At 39.5% G+C, this 19642-nt stretch overlaps 1 protein-coding gene across 1 annotated transcript; it reads left to right on the forward strand.

The window, feature by feature from the left end:
• The first annotated feature begins 1089 nt into the window (after positions 1–1089).
• On the forward strand, positions 1090–8639 carry LOC131081042 (serine/threonine-protein phosphatase 4 regulatory subunit 3B-like). The gene is given in 12 exon segments (XM_058019904.1): positions 1090–1279; positions 1282–1838; positions 3059–3136; positions 3338–3451; positions 4254–4370; positions 4566–4697; positions 5362–5464; positions 5912–6070; positions 6718–6887; positions 7235–7374; positions 7811–7973; positions 8553–8639. Coding segments are annotated over 12 exon segments (2010 nt in total).
• Positions 8640–19642: the final 11003 nt, after the last annotated feature.

Here is a 19642-nt window from a genome sequence, read left to right on the forward strand (position 1 = left end):
CCCTTGGTTGCTTGCAGCCAGCTGTATTCCTTTTTCAGTAGATGTTGGTGAGGTAGATGTTAAAGAATACATTCAGTGCAGGTAACTCAGGGATGCAGCTGCAGTACAAGATGCAGGTTGAGCTCTGGGCGGGGGGGGGGGCAGGAGCCCAAGCCCAAGGCAAGAGGCCATGAACTGCCCTTTGCATTACAAACGGCACAGGGACCTGTGGGACAGCAGGGGACTCAGAGACACAGTAGGAGTTGATGAGCCCAGACATTCATGACCTTGTACAGTGAGGGGATAAAAGCACAGGAGTTTCTTTATTTAAGGTTCCTCCTCAGAGGTGCCAGCTTGAGTTGTTATGTTGTTATTTAGTTACTGAACCATGATTAAACTATTTTGAGGATCTGGACATCTGAGACTCTGCTATGGGAAACCCAGAGTTAAGCAGGTAAGGAAACCTAGTCTGACTGCATGAGAGTGGAGGATACAGCTGTGAAAGCCTTTGGTCCCACATGAGGTGATGTGAGAGTGACTCCAGAGTGGCTCTTGGGTGGCTGGCGAGGGAAGTTTCCTTAACACTTCCTAGCCTCTTTCTTCTGAAAAGCCCATACCCCATAGCTGCAGTGCAGTTGGGGAAGTGTCCCAGCTTGCTTCCATGATGACGATTTGATCATAGCTAGGTTTGGAAGGGACCTAAAAGCTCATCTGGTTCCAACGCCCCTGCAATAGGCAGGGACATCTTCTACTAGACCATGTAGCTCAAAGCCCCATCAAGCCTGGCCTTCAACACTTCCAGGGATGGGGCAGCCACAACCTCTCTGGGCAACCTTTGGCAATGCCTCACCACTTTTATTGTCCAGCATTTCTTCCTAATATCCAATAGAAACAGCTTAAGGCTATTCCCCCTCTTCCCTGCGTGCCCTTGGAAAGAGGCTCTAAAAGCCTGTAAGAAGGATGCCCTCCAGCCTTCTTATAGGCCCCCAGCAGGTACTGGAAGGGGCTCTAGAAGTTCTAAAAGGTCACCAACAGACAACAGCCACTGGTCACTTACCGTGACCCTGGACAGTCATGAGCCCAACATTCTGGAGTCTGGGAGTTAGAGGGATGGACCAATCAGCAGGCTGCGATCCAAGTGACATCACAATGACTGAAGAACCCCTGAGGCAGTTGGAGGGGCAGAGCATCAGGAGGACAGTGCAGAGTGGGCTCCTGTCTTGCTTCCCTCTTGTCCCCTTTGGGTATTGGTGTCATTCTCTGGAAGTTACCCAGGACCTTCTTGAGTCAGAAGAGGAATGCCTAAAGAAATGAGTAGAATTAGTCATTTGATAGACCTTCCCACCTGTGAACTCCACAGACTTGGAGAGATTGCAGACCTAGTGACTTCTGTTCGCCTCTCACGCATCCGTAAGCAAAAGCTAGCACTGGCCTTGAAGAACGAAGGCTATATTCCAAAGCTGCTACAGCTTTTCCAAGTCTGTGAGAGTGTAAAGAACACTGAAGGATTGCATCTTCTGTTTGACATTGTGAGAGGAATTTTGTACCTGGACAAAGCCATTCTGTTTGAGGTGATGTTTTCTGATGAGTGTATTCTGGGTGTCGTCGGATGCCTTGAATATGATCCTTGTTTGGCTCAGCCAGCATGGCACAGGGAATTCTTAACCAAAACAGCAAAGCTTCAGGAGGTTATTCCTATCAGAGACCCTGAACTCAGGCAAAAAATCCGCCAGACATCTAGGGCACAGTACATTCACGCCATCATCATGCCTAATCCATCAGATTTTGAAGCGGGTTTTCTTTCTACCCTCAATTCCTTCATCAGCTGCAGCAAAGAGGAGATTTTACAGGCATTGCAGGTAAGTGTTTTTTAATGTGGCTTAGATGGGATCTGTAGAGATCCCTCTGGCTGTAGTTTGGAAATGGTTTAAAGCTGGTGAACACTGTGTAAGTTAATCACAGGCACAATGTTTTGAATGCGTTCCCTTCTTTCTGATACCTTGGATTTTTTGTATTTTCAAAATGATAAATTTCAGGTGAATATCTTAATACTTTTTATTGGCTGTAAAAAAATAAAGTCCTTCTCTTTGATTGCCAAAAAATCTTTGAAACTGGTTTTATATAAGTATTTAAGGAACATGCAATTTCCAGTATTTCATTCCAGGGACATTTATTACACTGTTTTCCATGTAAAAGGGTGCAGAGAAATGTGTGGACAGATATGGCAGAAAGTGCCAAAACACTTGAGAGATTATGACGTTCCTGGGTTTCTTGGAGTGTAAAGAATGAAATGCTTAACACGAAGTGTAGTGTTGTCCTATATATCCTTAAACATCTTATACCGGTAGAGGATGTGAATCTGAAAAGCACATAATAGTCACAAAAGTTTCCCATCTTGGCAAAGCAGAGTGCTTTCATGTGGGAGAGCTGGTTTTACTGCTAGTAAGATTCAGGAGAATGTGGCTGCAGCCAAATTGCAATCTGTTAATAGAGTCCTCACAGAGATGGACTGAAAAGGTGCTTTGCAATGTTGTGGATCCAAAAGAGGGAAACTGATCCCCTTGGGATGTTCACAGTGTAGTATGAATGGTGCAGGTACAGTATGGCCAAAGTTTTCTCTTGGTTAACACTTTTTACGTTAGAAGTGTTCCAGTTGCTTCCCTAGACGTTGATGTGCAAAGTGCTCTGAGGGAGTCTGAAACAAATTAGGACTGTCCGTCTCTGTCTTTTTGATGTGTGTGTGTGTGGGTGTAGGGAGTCTGTGGGCTTTGGCAGAACTGCAAAGCATAGAGGTGGCACAGCAGAGAAAGAAAGGAAATGCCACACTGTAGAGACAAATTTAGGGATCAGCTTTAGGGATCATCCCCTGTGCCCAGCTTTACCTGTGGCTCTGGTGTCCTGGAGATGCTTCAGCTGCACAGGAGTTCTGAAAGTGCAGGAAATTATCGTGCTGGGTGTGTACTCTAGCATTTGCCTTCTTTTTGATAAAAAATAATGGCAGTGTGTGATCATAGAAGGATCATATTTTCACTTTCCAGAAGGCCCTGTGTAATTTGTGTTCTTTTTGCATGCTCCACAGAAAGATGAGGAATTTTTGCCTGAAGTTTTTGCACAATTAACAAATGAAGCTACTGCTGGCGAGCAACGATGTGAATTGGTAAGTCAGCAGTCTCAGTGGCTCCTCAAAGACTTTAAATGAGAGGGATGAAGTAGAAAGCTAAATTGTCCTTAGAGTTCTGCAGTCTTAGAAGTATTTCTAAGAAGCAGTACGCCTCCAGTGCAAATTGTAACTGTTTCCTCCTTTCAGAGAGTTTTCTGACTCAAATACATGACTTTTTTCTTTTTTCCTGTGCACCAGATGAAGTTTTTAAAGGAATTCTGTGCCTTTTCTTTCACATTACCTGAGAAAAGAGATGAATTTCTTCAATCTTTGTCAAAGTTGGGATTTCTTCCAACTCTTGAAAGGTTAATGGTAAGTGAAAACTTAGAATTGGTTTTAATAAAATGAGAAAAGTGAGAAAAGCCCACAGCCATGTAGCCTTTCTCCTTTTTTTTTTTTTTTTCTTTTTTTTCTTTTTTTTTATCTGCTGAGCACCTTTTCATAAGTCTGATTGGAGAGTATTGCTCTGCTGAGAGTGGAGTTTTCTGTTAATGTCCAGAATCCAGAAGCTGCCCACAGTTCTGCTCTGGAGTAGCCTGGCTTCACTGCTCTTACTATTTTTACTTTTCAGACTTCATGATGAAAATGTCTGAGGGCTGTGAAGCCCCTGTGACAAGGTAGTCAAAAGGTGAAAAAGACTTTTTCATGTGGAAGCTTGATTGTTGTTTTTTTTTAATCAGAGAAAATCACATCCCTCAAAGGAAGTTTTGGATTCTTGTTGCCTGTAAATGGGCACAGAAACGGTGGTACACCTTGATTTGTACAGTTGGTCCTTTAGTATAAAATTAATAAATTGTGGATAGCAGGCATAGAATATCAATAAAGTTAGATATTGACGCAAGTAGGATGTTGTGAATGTTTCTAGCCTAAGTTAGGGCTCTCAAATACACAGAAAGCCTTGTGCCCTTTCTAAAGGAGGAAAATTGTAGGAAAAGGATTTGCCTGGTTCCTTACTGTTTTTCTGTAACCATATTATCGTGTTTCTCATGAAAATTTTTGTAACAAAATGTTCTGCAGTTTTTAACTGCCTCCTCTTTGCAGCTTTACATGATAATAAGTACCAAACTTTATTTACTCTAACAAATTAATCTTTTTTTTTTTTTTTCTTTGTGAGGGAATGGGTGATCTGCAAGTTAGAGCTGCTGCTACGGATATATTGTCTTATCTAGTAGAATTTAGTCCAGCCACCGTCCAACAGTTTGTAATGCAAGAGGCCCAGCAGAGTGAGAATGTAAGTAAAAGTGGTTTGGAGTTTGTTGAATATACCAGTTCTATGGCAAACAGGAAAATAACCAGAAAAATAAAACCTAAATTTCTGCCTTTTGTTTTAATTCTTATTTTTTAAAAAATTGAAGAAAGTGGGGAACTCATTCTATTCTTGTGAGTAATTATTTTGTCATTTCTTTCTTTGGGTTTTTTTTTGCAGGATACCCAACTCATCACTGAGGTCATTGAGCAGATAATCTGTAGTCCAAACCCTGAGTTTGGAGGAGATAATCAGTTGATGGAGATTTTGTGTGCTCTGATTGATCCAGAAAAAATGCTGGCCATAGCTAGTGTAAGAGAACATGAATGGCAGAAAATATGATACTGTCTTGGTAAACTTAAAAGCCTGATATTCTCTATTGCTGTTATTGTGGGCAGAGGATAAAAAAATTATACATAAAATTTTTTTTTAATTGAGTGTATTGTGGTCTGATAGTGACTTTAAATAAGCAAAAGATAAGCTAATTTTCTGATGAAAGGTATGTGTCTGGGTCATCGCGCCAGTATTAAACCACACAATCGCACGTGTCAGTGCCATAGCACTGTCTGACCATAGCTCTCTAATCTGGATGATAAATCCTGAAATATTTTAATACATAGTTATGTACCAGAATACCTGTAAAACCTGTAAAAATGGTTTACAGGCTCTTCTGATCAAAACTATGTGCACTTCAGAATGGTTTAAGTACACTTTGTCAAGTGCTTTGAGTCACTGATGTTCTTTCCAGTATATATTTGCATCCATGCTGGGAATTCTTTTAGTGATAGCTAGGTTGTTTGGAGACACAAGAAACAAAAGTTTGTCCCAAAATGAAGAAATTGATCTTGTGTGAAGACAGTGCTGCAGATTCAAAGAACTCAGTAGAATTCTTTGTAGGATGTTTCTTCTGTTACTACTTTTTTTTTTAAAAGGTTGTATGTGAATGCAGTGTTTAATGAAGTTATTGTTGTTTTAGAATTTAGAAATATTTGAATTTCTCGATATCTTCTACGACCGTTACATTCAAGTTCTTACAGCACCGCTTCTGGCTGATACATCAGAAGAATGGTATGAAATAGGTAATGACAATTTAAATTTTTTTCCCTTTGAAGGGCCTTACAGTCCTGGTAACAGCAATAAACCTGTGATGCATGCCAGCAAGCTGCTGTTCCTCCAGGGACAGGGATTCTGGGGGCAGGACGTTTCATAGCCCTTTCCTGAAGCTGTGAATGCTGACATAGCTTGATGGTCTACTTTATAAAGTTGCGCTTCCTTCATGTATATTGAGAATAATGCCATAGTTTTACTAGTCTAATTTTAAAGAATATTTACTGTAAAGGCAAAAAAGCCACAGTTGTGTTTGTTGTTTTGCTCTGACCCAATGTCCTGCTTCCTAAAGCAATCCAGTAAAACAAAAAGTCCACTAAAAATATGTCAGAAACTCCAATAGCAACTGAGCTCAGTGTACTTTGACAGTACATTCTTTTTTTTCTTTGTACAACTTATGGCATTACTTTTTCTTGTAGATAATTATCAAACAGCAGAAATACTTGCCTCAGTTTTGCAGCTGTTGTCTTTTTGTGTGGAACGGCACAAGTATCACATGAAGATTTTCATTATCAAGAAAGATCTCCTAAGAAGAACACTGGTCTTGATGAAATCCAAACACAAATTTCTGGCCTTGTGTGAGTATGGAGCTGTCATGATTTCCTTTTTCAAGGCTTTGTGTGTCCTGTGTGGAAGGTGTACTAGTACCAATGTACACTTGAACTCAGAATTCCTGTTCATTTGCTGGGTTTTACAGGCTACAATTAAGTAATTTGGAAAAAATGAGGTAGCAGCTGTCTGTAAGTACAGACTAATGCAGTTTCTTGCAGGAAGAGCATTGTTGTCTCCCTTCAAATCTTCAAATCTCTACAGAGATCCTTTCAAATCTTCATGGCAGGATCCTTTGTAATCAGATTTCCTACCTCATTTCAGTGGAAATGGTGTCCTTTCTTAATAATGTCCTAAATCTGCTTCTCTTTGTGGAGAGTGAGTGAAATTCTGTGAACCAGGATCTTTAAAGACTTAGGGCTTGTTCTGGGAGGGGAACAAGGACAAAAGCACAGTGGAGAGTTAATATATGAACTTTATGCATGCTGGAATGCATTGCTGCTGGACTTGAGAAAGAAATCCATGGTTCCTGTAAAGATGACCAGTCAACAAATCTGCTTCTGCACTTTGGGGTGCATCTTCCTCTTGGGGTAACACCAGGTTTTTAAATTCTTCCACAAGAAGATGAGAGCCTGGCATGTGGTTTTTGAATGCTTGAATATCTTTCTTCACACAGGTGCTCTTCGCTTTATGAGGAGGATAATTGGCCTGAAAGATGAACTTTATAACCATTACATCACTCTGGGAAACCTGTTTGAACCAGTTGTAAATGCTGTGTTGGACAACCGGAATAAGTGCAACCTGCTCAAGTCTGCTTCAATAGAGCTGTTTGAATTCATCCGAAAGGTGAGTTCAGCAGCAGCCTTAGCACCAACACGTCCATGACCTCGCAGGGCAAGAGGCAAAAGGCAGACTTTTCCAAGATAGCAAACATCTTGTTTTGCTGGAAGAGTCATAAATGGAACTGGGACATTGCTGAGTCTATTGTCTATTTCTAAGGGAAGTTTAATAATTCTTTCTAGATCTCAGCTTTTTTCCTAAGAATAAATCTGATTGCTTCCTGTTTGCTCTTGACAACAATATTTTCGTTCTGGACAAGGAAGCAGTTACTTTCCAAAATAAAAAGTTAAAAGCTTTCTGACTTTCTGTATGTGAACATTTGAGACTGAAACCCTGTATATGTTTTTACTCAGGAGGATATTCACTTCCTTATTGCACACATAGTTGAGAACTTCTCTTATGCACTGGAATCTGTCAAAAACATTCACACATTCCAAGGACTGAAGACAAAATATGAGCAAGAAAAATACCAGCAAAATGAGAAACTGAACAGGTATGGCCCAGTTTCTGTCTTATGAGACTGCCAGTGACTGCCATTCTGCAGGCCTGCTGGTTAGTTTTTAATTTCCCAAAGAGCAGCAGAAGCAGGTGGCTGGGATTGGGGTTGGATTTCATTCTTGCTGAAAACTCCTTGAGTTAGAGTAAACCCCCATTTACCTTTCTTTGAGCAGAGCTGATGTGGTCAGTAGATTAAATGTTCTGTTCAGAAAACTCTCAGTTTATGAAAAGCATAATCTTGCTTTGTTCTTCTGAGTTAGGATTCAGTCTGCCTGGGTATTTGTGAAGCTTCTGGTGCAGGTGGAAGCAGGGCTGGAGCTGGATTACCTTTCTCAAGTCAATTAATTTTAAAGCTCTGGAAGCCATTTATGACCTGTCTGAGTATTAAACATCAGGCAAAGCTTCAATCACTTGTCCTATGTCTCTTGCAGTGTCTCCTCCATATTACCTGGTGAGACATTTGTCAAAGCAGCAGTCTCACAGGTGGATGAAGATGTGCAGTTCAGTGAAGGTGAAGAGAAGGCAGCTCCAACATCACCAGCAAGCTCCAATGGCTCCTATCCAACCCTGACAACAGTGGTGACAGCCCCCAAGGTGGGAGAGAACTTTTATGGAAGCTTCTGTCCTTACATAGGACAGTAGAGCAGCATCGTGGAACTTTACTGGGTGTAATGTGGAACAGTCAGCAAAAGCCTTGTACAGGGTACCTTAGTTAGGGACAAATTCACCCAAATCTCAGACTAGTTTCACTAAGAGTGAAACCCTGATTAGTTTGGGGTAAGGTTCAAGGATGATAAGGTGGGACTGGAGTCTGTTGTTAATCTGGTGGGCACAGGTTAATTTTGCCTCTTCTGCATGACTGAACTTACTCCTTGGCTTTCTTCCCTGCCCAGCTGGTGCCCTGTGTGTGTGATATACCGATAAGATTGCCTTTTTTGGAATCTATTGCCCATCAGGGAATTTATAAGTGTCTTTAAGCAGACAAAATGCAGGAAGTGATAACTCTTTTGTGCCTTTTACAGCTGAGAATTATTTGAATCTTAGCTTCTGAGCAGCTACAGAAAACTGTGGCAAGAATTCTATTGCTCACTCCTAAGACTTGGGGGCAAAACAGATATGCAGCATGTATTTTTTCAATGTGGGAATTTCATTTTTTTATCTTTTTCTAATTAGCAGAGAGGTCTATTTGAAGTATTTGGTTATCCTGATGATGAAGATGACGAGACACCGCCAAAGAAAAGAGCTCATCTGGATTCCTAAAGGAAACTGAAAATTTTGAATATGAACTTTTATTATGGGTTTTCCAGTGCTGAAACTGTTTAATGTTAAAACACGGAACCAGCTGCAATCCACCACATAGACCTTTCTTCTAATAGATGTTATTATACAATATTAATGCAATGCAGTGGTAATATATGTTTATAATACAATATAATACAATACAATATAATATAATATAACTAACATTAATAATATTACATAATATAGTAGCAATATATAGTAACATATGTTAGGTCTATTTCTCATGGATTAGTTTAATGTGAAGCCATTCCTATGTTTTGAAGATTTAGTTAGTAGTTAGTTTAAGGTAGTGGCTAGTTTTAATTGTAGCTCTTGTTTGGAAAAAAGTCCTTTCTGTATAGATATATAAAATAGTTTTTTCCATCAAACAAGTTTATTTTGTGTTAAAGATCCCAATGTACTTGTTTTACACCATTTGTAAGTATATGGCAATATTCATGCTGAGCTGTAAAATTCAGGAATTACAATTGGACTCTGTAATTTCATAAGATGTGTTATTTGTAAGTTATATTTTAATAAAAAGTTACATGAAACCTGACTGGGTGGGTTTGCTTCCTTTCCTGTGACTTACTGTTGTAGTCAGTGATGTCATGCACTGTGCAAAGGGTAACCCCACTCTTGGCTTCCCTTTCAATCTGTCAGGGCCAAGCCAGAACAGGGTTTTAAAAAGATTTCTACTCTTTTGAAACTGAATTGCAGGTGACATCTCAAACTTTGCAACTAAAGCAATTATTTTTGCCTAAAGTTGCATTATTTTAGCAGATTTCAGTATCTGGTTGTCTATAGGCTCTCAAGAGGCTGAGGCCAGTGGTTGAACAAGTCTTCACTGCAGGGATGCTCAGCAGCCCTGCTGCTGAACACATCAGTGAGTTTCATGGACTTTCTGGAAAGTCAGTGTCCATGTACTTTGAAATACTGATATATAAGTACTGAGCTGCTTGTCTGAAAGTTCTGTAAAACTAAGTGTAAAATTAGAAAACAAATCCTTTTGCTTATTGATGATGCAATTTATTCTCAAAACATCCATCTTTTCTTGGGGTCTGTGATGAGCTTCTCAAAACCAAGTTGCTTCCTTCCAACTACTTTGCTTTTGAACTGAAAAACACCCTGAATCAGGGTGAAAGCAGCTTGAACTTCTCCAGCAGTGCACTGTCTTCCTGTCCTGTGCTTCCAGTGACTTGGCTTTTCCATGGGAGGCAATTTGGCAGCTGATGTCAGCACCCACCCTTCCAAATGCCTTGTTCTAATATGTATCAGCGTCATGTCACTTCTGTTCCCTTGGCTGAGGGATACAGAGGAAAGATTTCATCATTTGAAAACTCCCAAAGAGGAAAAAAAGAACAGAGCAAATTTTTTACCTATGTAAAATTAGATTTTTCAATAGAAAAATATTTTTTTCCATTCAGCTGTGGGCAAAAAAATCCCTGAAATTGATGGGAGCCTAAACAGTAGGTCACAGATTAGAAGCTAAAATGCATTTTAGCCATTCATTGGTTAAGTTATTGGTTATCACAGATGTAGTGTTTATTCCCATTAAGTTGCAGCAATCCCCATTAATGTGACATTTCATCTTGCATCAGGAAAATGGGGTTTTCCAAAAACATTATGCGTCTATCTGAACCACATGTTAAGTCCACATGTTTGAGAAAACTTACTTTAAGATTTTATACTTTGGTCATCTTGGCTGGGTATGAAATGAGAAAAGAAAATAAGAAGCAATGAGATGCACTGCCAGCTGAAATCACTTCGGCAGAAATCTGTAGCATATCTGTCAGAGCACTTTCTTTAGAAGAAACTCATTTTTATTCAACAGTATAAAAGAAATTATCAGCTCCGAAACCTTATATTTCAGGGGGAAATTTAATTATTATATCTAGAATAGTTTGTTAAACAATTTTTTAAAACACTTATTATTAAGGTTTCTGTGAGAAGCTGCCCTCTTGATTTCTCAGAGCTGATAATTACTGTGTCTGGAGAGAAGGGATAAAGAAATCGGGTAAGATTATCCCTGAAATGAGATGGAGTGCTGCAAGGCAGGAGTGAAATGCAAAATTAGGTAAATTGAAAATGGATAAAATTTAGTTAAGTGGAGACATTTCATGCTGAAAATAAATTTATATTTAAAAAAAAACAACAAAACCAAACCCAACCAAAACTGACCAAACCAGAATAAATGTAACAACTGTGTGATGGCTCTTGACCAAGGGTGGCTTTTTAAGGGTACTCTAGACTTTATAATATTTGAGTTGTTTACTTCAAAAGTGTGTGAATAGATACCACCTCCCGTGCTGCACATACAGGGAAATCTAGATGTCACTAAGAGAGAGTGCAGGAGCCATGAAATCGTGAGTTCAAAGTGCTTCTCTGAATTATCTGTCTATTTAAGAAGATTTCTCTCTGCAAGAGAAATCTCTCTGTTACAGAAGTTAAGTAAATCTCTCTGCATGGAAAGTTAACCAGGTTACAAACACTTCTTTGTGGCTATTTAGTATAGCTCATGTTGGTGACTGTCCTATTCCAAATTAGAGATGTGCAAAAGGATCAAGATTTCTCTAAACAAAATTAACGTGCAACCCTTACACTGGTTGTGTTTCTTGTCTCCAGAAAGCAGCAAAAATCTGTGTGGTTCTATCTCTAAAGGTTTGATGTATGAGTGGACAAAAAAGTTTGTATTTTTGTGAGTGGAATTTCAGGAATACACTAAACATATTCTTCTTCTGTATTTTCCAGCTAGCTGTGGCATCAGGAGGGCTTGTTTTGGGTGGCTCTTGTGTATATGCTAGGCACTGTCATAAGAAGTACATGCAGCTTGCAGACTACTCACCACATAAAGCTACTTATTTTCTAGAGCCTTCCTCTACTGACAACATTTAGGAGACACTAAATTATGAAGCTGTATTTATGGAGACAAAAATGCAGTTTCATCCTCTGAAGCTGTTGCATAAGGTAATTCTTTGTTTCAGGAGTTTGCTGCAGATGTATTTCTGGTGTTGTGCTTTGACAGCCTGAGAGTTAATACACATCTTAAAGCAACCCTTGTGTTCTCTCTCTTCCTGTCTGTATTTCTGGTGGTCACAGATAACAAAGGCAGAGTATCACTCTGTGCCATATCGCCATGCTTCTATCACTGAGACCTCTTTTTTGTTTGATTTCAGGTTTCTGTGGTGACTATTTAGTGAATTAAAACAGAGCTTCAATATGAAGGACTAAGATGTCAGAAAAGCTATTAATAATGATTATACAGTTTATGGTTTTTATGCCCTGAAAGTATTCAAAGCATTAGATTCCTCAAATGCCCTAGCCAAATTGGATGTTTTTTTTGTTTGTTTTGGTTTTTGTTTTGTTTTGGTTTATTTCCTAATTTCTGTTGTATCTTAATGTTTGTCATCCTCTTCCTCCTGTACTATGGAAGAGGCCACAGCTGCCTATACTTTTTCTCATCTTGACACCATATTATGCTGCAGTGCTCCCACCTATAAAAGGAGGAGAATGATCCCACCATAAGAAGTCACAGGAAAGTCATAGGGGAAAACCAACATGTGTGAGCTAAGATGATGCTCAGAAATGGAGAAAGAGTAATAGTGGAGGAAGACAAAGGAAGTAACTGGAGGGTGTCTTGAGGCAGGAGGTTTTTTAGAGTGCCAGGAAATGGGTGTTGGATATCTGTGTGGTCTGCCTTTATTAATCTTGCGGGCTGAGCAGTTCTGTGGAAAAGTGATTGCCTGATAGATATTTGCCATGACATCAGTGGGGTAAGGTTACAAACAATTGAGCTCGTTTAACAAGACAAATATGAGAAATTAGGACATAAAAATGACTGGATATCGAGCCCTTTTATTCCAAATAAGGAGGAACTCTACAGTGATTAATCTGTTTTATCAAAATTGGGAAAACCAACAGAAAGGCAAGTTAATAATCTGAAGTCACATACATGTTGTAGTTTCACCAAGTGATTTCATTGCGTATAAACTTTTTTCATGCCCAGTAGGAATAAAAAATGAAGCTACATTTAGCATCCTTTTAGGTAAACTTCCTGTAATTCACTGAAATTTATTTTTCAGTACCTCAAACTTTCATTTGACATGGAGATCCTTCAGCTATGCCTGCCTGGCTATTTATCAGATGTGGGGAGAAGCTTTTATTTTTTTTTCCTCCACATAAATGAGTCCTTATTATTTTCCTGTTTGGCTTATTTTTTCTAATAATTTGTTCCAATAAATACTTAGCAATTAGGCATAGCAACAGGCCAAGAGTAAACATCAGACTTTCTGACAGTGAAATATCACATGACTGTGGAAATAGTACACAGTCTGATTCCATACATTTGCTTTGTGCATACCCCCTTTCTCGTTGCATTTTCACCATCTGGGGATATGTCTCAATATTGACCACTCAGAGACAAATCAGTCTTCATCCAAATTCTGCTATAAACAATACAAATATCCACTTAATTAGATATCTATTGCATTTTCTGCAGTAAGTCCTATTTATCTCTGTATTAATGAGGAAGTCCAAGGCAATATCCTAGACCAGTGCAAATCAGTTGAAATTTCACAGCTATCCCCAGCAGTGTTCCAGAGTAGAAGTGTGAGGAGCTGAAGAAGTCTGACTGCCTTGAAACATTGTTGAAGTTGGCACATCAACTGTAAGTTGTTGTAGCTTGGAGCAAATCTAAGCTACAGAAGACCATGTCTTTTCTTGGAAAGCAAATATGAGAAAGGCCCAGAAAACAGAACAGTTGGTTATTCTACCCCCAGAACACTGAAATAATTCATGGTCACTGTCTCTTAGCAGGGGCCCAGATCCACAAAAACCAATGAAGCTGAATTGTTTGGGGTTTTTTGAATGTGAATAGCATACTTTATCAGTGAATGACATACTTTGTCCTCGCTTCATGTAGATGAGGCTTTTAAGTTTTGGCCTGTCAGGTGACAAGGCAGGAGGATTGGTAGTTTCTGAGTGAGTTCAGTGAGAAGCCTGCAGAGCCATGGTAGCACTGCATGGAATGCAGGAACTGTAGCCAACCAAGCCCTAGGCCTGTGAAGGTTATCTGTCACTCTTAGTAGGAAATGTTTCCTTACCTGAGCAGAACTAATATTTGAGTAAACACCTGAAAACTGGTTAGATGTATCAGTGAAGGAGACGATCTCTACATCTGTTCAGGGTCCCAAGCCCACTGCTGTAATCAGTGTCTGTGCAGACTGTTGCATACGATCCCTTGGGAGATGATAATTCATATTTCCTTGCTCTGACCACCTTCTTCTCCCAAAACATCCAATTTTTGCTGCAGTTGGAAGCAGGGAAGCAAGTCAGAGTGCCATCATTTGGTTCTTGAGGCAGCAGTACAGTGGTTGCAAGTACTGCTCAGCTTTTCATTCCTAGGGGACATGACTCAGATGACATTTACTGAGGCTGAAGAGCACAAATAGGATGGACTCCAGAGCTCAGGGGGCATGGAGGAATGTAACTCCACTGTGTGTCAGACCCTGGAGGTATTAGCCTCCAGGTATTTTCCAAATTTCTTCAGTCTGCCCAGGTCAGAGCAGCTGGACAGACATCTTAGCTCGTGGAATCCCATTTAACTGGATTGGAACACGTTCCAAGTCCATATAAAACCACATGGAGGCACTTTTGTTAGTCACAGCTGTGCTCTTTCAGACAAGGCCAGGACATGCCCCATTATGAAATAAGTCTCCAACATCTTACATCAGTAATTCTATGTTTGTGACCGTGCCTGCAGGCATCATGCTGTACTCAGGTGCTCAGCTTGAGAGGCTTCTTGGCTGCTGTCAGTGATGCTTTTGCAGTGAGCATGTGCACTCTCTTGATACTCCACATGGCTAATTTAGCTCTCCATTAACTGTGGAAGAGCAGCTCAACCAAACTATCTCACTAAGGGAAGAGTAACTAGAGCCAAGGCCTCATTTAAAAATAATTCAGGGCTGATGATGCCCCTTCAGGGGCTACACCCAAAAATGGACAAAGGGTGATGGGTTTGATACTTTTAAAAGTTTGGTCCATTTGCATACTGGGGGTCAATCTGAGAATTTCAGCTTTGGGTAATGAAGACATTTACCCTAAGTTTGCTCTTCCTCCAACTCACTTTTGTTTACATTTCTCTGGTCCTAAGACAGTAGCTTGTACTTGATTCCCAGGCCTAGAGAAGAATTGTTGTGTCTGACCAAAATGGGAAAGCAGTAGCTAACACTTTATATGGAGTTTGGAGTTATACACTAAAGCATTGCAGGATTACAAATAAATGAAAAATATAAAAGCTAAAATCCTAAGGCATCAGTATAAGCTCAAAAATTAAGGAGTAGATGTATTGCTGCAGAGAAAGCATGGAGGAGAAGAGAAAATGTGAGGAGAAAAGGCAGGAATATGAGCTGCTTGTTGTATGTTTCTTGTAGTGTCTTGGAGCCCAGTCCTCTGCTTGGTAGGCTAGGTTTCTTCTGTCTTTACTCAGTCTAATGCAATGCAAGGAAGTGAAGTGTTTCCACCATCTTTACCCAGCTCAGGAAGGATTGTGTATCAATCATTACATTATTGACTTAGGAGTTCTCAGCTTTACTACATGAGGTGGAGGGGACCAGGAGTAAGGGTGCTCATCACCAAGCTCCCAGCCCTGCTAGAACAGATTTATTGTTGCCATTTGAATGTATTAAATGTTTGTCATGGATTTTAAAAAATCAGAGTAAGGAAGATTTATAGTAATTTTCAGTATCATTACTCTCAATGTATACAAATAATTAAATCTGACATATGAGGTAGATTTTTTTCTTGGCAGACCAGTAAGGCAAAAAGCAACACTTCATTGATTAGTAGCTCCTCTCCCTCTCTCTACTTCCTTACTAGATTAGAAACCTACAAAAATACTTTGCTACAGATAATTGTATTTATTTTCTTTTTATTTCTTTTGTTAATCTTCCTAGTTTGATCAGAAGATTGAGCTGAAAAATATCAGTCATTTCATACATAATACTACAGCTAGGTTCTTAACCTAGATAGATATCTGTTACTACTTCTTCTTCACCAAATTACTTTATCTCCAATCCTGATTTATTTCTCAATGAATAATTTCATTTTCTGTGTGTGGATGTTTAGATTCAGAAAATTACTCTCCATTCCCATATTTTGATTCTTGTATAATTCTCTCTTCACTTTTGCTAGCTACTTCCTATTGAGTCTTCCTCATTTAACATCTTCAGATATTAAAGAGAGGAGAAAGGGAGCTTCTAGCCTCCCCTGAATGCCACATATGGAACTAGGTTTGAGGGGTTCTTTTGGTCATTGAATCTTTCCATACTTAAATCACCATTTTGTCTGGGAGAATCTCTCCTAAAATGTTGAAACATAAAGCTGCTCACTGTTGAAATCTAGTCAGGTCACATCATTGTGATGTAAAGAATTGCTGTAATAATGTTTTAAAAATGTGGAAATACAGCCCACACAGACAAATAGCAACAGATTCAGACTCTGCTCAAGAGTACTAAAACAGAAGGTGTTAAAGACCTTGAGTTACTGAAAACTTCATAGGAGATGCTTCTGCTCTTGTTTGGAGCTCAGCCCTGCCAGTAGAAATGCTGGATACTTAAGGGAAAATATCTTTGTAATACTGCAAATGAGAAACTGTGCAGGATTTGCCAAGAGGTGAGAGCTCGTTATTAAGCAAATCCTGCAGTGAGAGGCAGTGATTTGTTATATTCCAAGGGTGCCTGAGATGGTGAGCTTGAAGAGGTATATCTGTACACATTCACAGGTGTCTGAATCTTTGCCCTCACACAGGTGTTTAGTGCTGGTGTGGACTGTTGATATGTTGATGCTGACCTGTTTTTTCACATGTTTTCCATATATCATAATTGATGATATTTCAAAGGTGCAGTTCCTGCCCTTGGGTCTGGTTCTGCAAGATGTTTTAAGGATTTGAAATTTTATTTTTCAGTGCAAGGCAGAAGGATAGTTTTCATACATTTATCAAAAGTGCAACCTCTCCAAATTAGACATGGAAGTCAAGAGGATAAAAGCCTTTCCAGTGCCACAAATGGCTTCAAACTTCTCAAGATAAGTTCTCTGCTCCTTCAGTTCAGCAAAACCAGGACTCAGAGCTCTCTGCAAAATTTGCTGTGAAAGTTGTGTTAACTCCTGAGTTAACTAGCTCAGGGATAATTAACTCAGAGTTAATTAACATGCCAAACATGTTACTGTGGCTGTACAGCTACAGAGATCCCACTGTGGTACTTGAGTATATTTACTTCCACTACAGCACTGTGGACACATCCAGGAAATTTATCAGAGTCTTTACCCTCTCTTTTAGATGCCAAATTGATTCAGTTTCCCCTGTTTCACATTGTAAAGCTCTCAGGAATCTGGAGACCTTTTCTTAACTTCCTTCTGGAAACCTTCCCAAGGCTGCAGTGGCATGATCACTAGACCTATTGTCTATATGGAGGTAATAACTCCCTATCACAATCTTGTCATCTGCTTATGCAAGAGGATTGATGATGGGAAGAGGTTGAGGAGGAGAAAAGGTGGAAAATATTGTCATAATTGCTTTGTACATTATTGCAAGAGTTTTTAGAAGGGGGAAAAGACATTTTAAAATTATTTCAATCTAAAATACTATAAAATATTGTAAGGAAGAGGAGTGCTACTGCGACATATTTTGTTTATTTAAAAAGATTAATTATTCTTGAATGCTGTGATGGTAAGTTTTCAGTCAGCTCTGACTACTGATCAAATGGCTGAAAGCCAGGAGTTATTTCCTACCCAAGTTTCACTTAGGCAGACAATGAAGGACATTATCCCAATTATACAACAATTATTTTGGGAGAAGAATGTACCATTTGAATCCATAAATAGTGCACTTCATCATCTTAGCATTGTGAAGAGGGGCACTGGAGCTTGGGAACTGCAGACTTCTGAGAGATTGTTTTGTAGAGATTTTCAAAGATGCCATCATGGAGGCAGTTGTCTGGCTCCTGGAAGTCAGATGGCAAATGGATATTATTTAAGTTCTTCTAGAACTTAAATTGCTGGTTTTTGTCTGAGGGCCACCACTGCTGCATGGTCTGTCATGTACTTTGGGGCAAAATGGGCTCACAGTCAGAGCTGCTGCTTGGACCTTCCCTGACATTTCCAGTGACAGACACTACCAGCTCATCTCCTGGCAGACTCAGACCTATCCTGCTCGTTCAAAGTATCTCAGTGTAATGTTGGAGATGCCAGTTATCCCTACAGATAGTCACTCACACCATGTTCTCACAGACAGACCTGAGTTTTTCATGTTGGACCTTCCACTTCTGAACTTGATGACTTCCCCCAAGCAGTTCTATAGTAATGCATGGAGTGCCAACAGGGAAATTTTAGTGTTGTATTCACCCTAGACAAGAAATTTAGTCTGGAGTTTATAGGTGTTTAGTGAGAAAAGTATCTAGTAATGATGAGTTAAAAGTTCTTAAATAAAACAGCGTAATAGCATGTTTTAAAAGGCTATGTCTTAATGCATAGGAATATCAATTACATTGGCATATTCTGATTTTTTTTCTGAGCTTTAGTACTTGCTATATATTATATGATTCTATTTAATTCTGAACATTTGATTGCCTTAATTCCTCGTGTCCTTTCAGCTTTCCTGAATATGAAAATGGAGGTAAGACTTGAGTGAAACATTTAGGATATGGACTTCAAGATGCAGACTTTTTACTTATTTATACAAGTAAATGCCTCATATTTACTGTGTCTGTTCTTGTTCAGGTACTAAACTCTTTGTCCTCCAGCTGAGATTTCCAGAATGTAAAAACATCTCTTTACCTCTGCTAATGCATGCAAAACTGGCATTTGACCAGTAGCATTGTTTGGCCATGACATTTTTAGAGTAAACAGAAGCCATCCCTGTGATCATCAACTCACTTACTTCTCTTAGCTTTTACAGTTTGTGAGGTCCACAGCAAGGTCTGTAGCAGGGCATCATCCCCCATCACATGAGAGCATATCTGTTGCTCATTAGCTGATGAAATAACTCAGGGCATCTCACATATGCTCATCTAAGCCTTGGTGCAATGACTCAATCAAGACAGTTTGCCTTGATGGAGTTAATTCAGCACCATGGAATTGATGGTTTTAGGTGACAGTGGACATCTTGCTGTGGAAGCACATGTAGGAAGATAAGCTGGAATTTCTGACTGACAGTCGCTTCACTTTACAACTCTAAAAGCTACATCAAACTTTCACAAAGCAGAAATCTTCTGCACTTTCCCTGGAAACACGTGGAGCTTTCTCCCCAAAGTCATGACACCAATTCTTTGTGCTTACTCTGCTGGGGATTGAGTGAACGGACTCTATGTACACTATTGTCATTTCAGTGATAAATTACATTGACTTCTAATCTAAACTGTTTCTTTGCTAGCTTTAATATAGGTACCCTAATCTTGTGCACAGTTTCATGTAATCTACTAGTGGTTCTTTTATACTGTGTAGTAAGTAACTCTGTTTAAGGCCTTTTGACTCTTAATCTTCTATCTATTCAATATGTAATGCATTTTATAATGATCCCATCTACCATTCTGGACAACTTGTGGGCTGAAGTGATTTAGGGGCAAGCTGCCTAAAATCAAGCTGCTGCCAAAAGTCTTAGCCTAAGGCAGGGCTTGTCTGAAGCTCCCATTTGACCCATAACAAGGTCAACTAGGAAAAATTGGAGAATGCTTTCTGGCTCAAATCTTTGAGCAAGATTTCAGTTCAAAAGGTTAGATTTGTGTCTCACCCACCTTTCCTGACTCCTCTGGGCCAACTGAAAAGAACATCCTGTTATAACCTAGGTCCTTACTGGGATTGTCCTGCTATCTTCAGTGAAAATACTCTGGGGAGTGTAATTTAGAGAGTAAATTTTGATGAGAAAAATGAAAGCCGACAGAAATTAAATGTGGAGTTTATAGACTGGAAGATTGCTCCTAGGTCTAAAG

This window comes from Melospiza georgiana, chromosome 3, assembly GCF_028018845.1.
Source record: "Melospiza georgiana isolate bMelGeo1 chromosome 3, bMelGeo1.pri, whole genome shotgun sequence".
Lineage (NCBI taxonomy): Eukaryota > Metazoa > Chordata > Aves > Passeriformes > Passerellidae > Melospiza > Melospiza georgiana.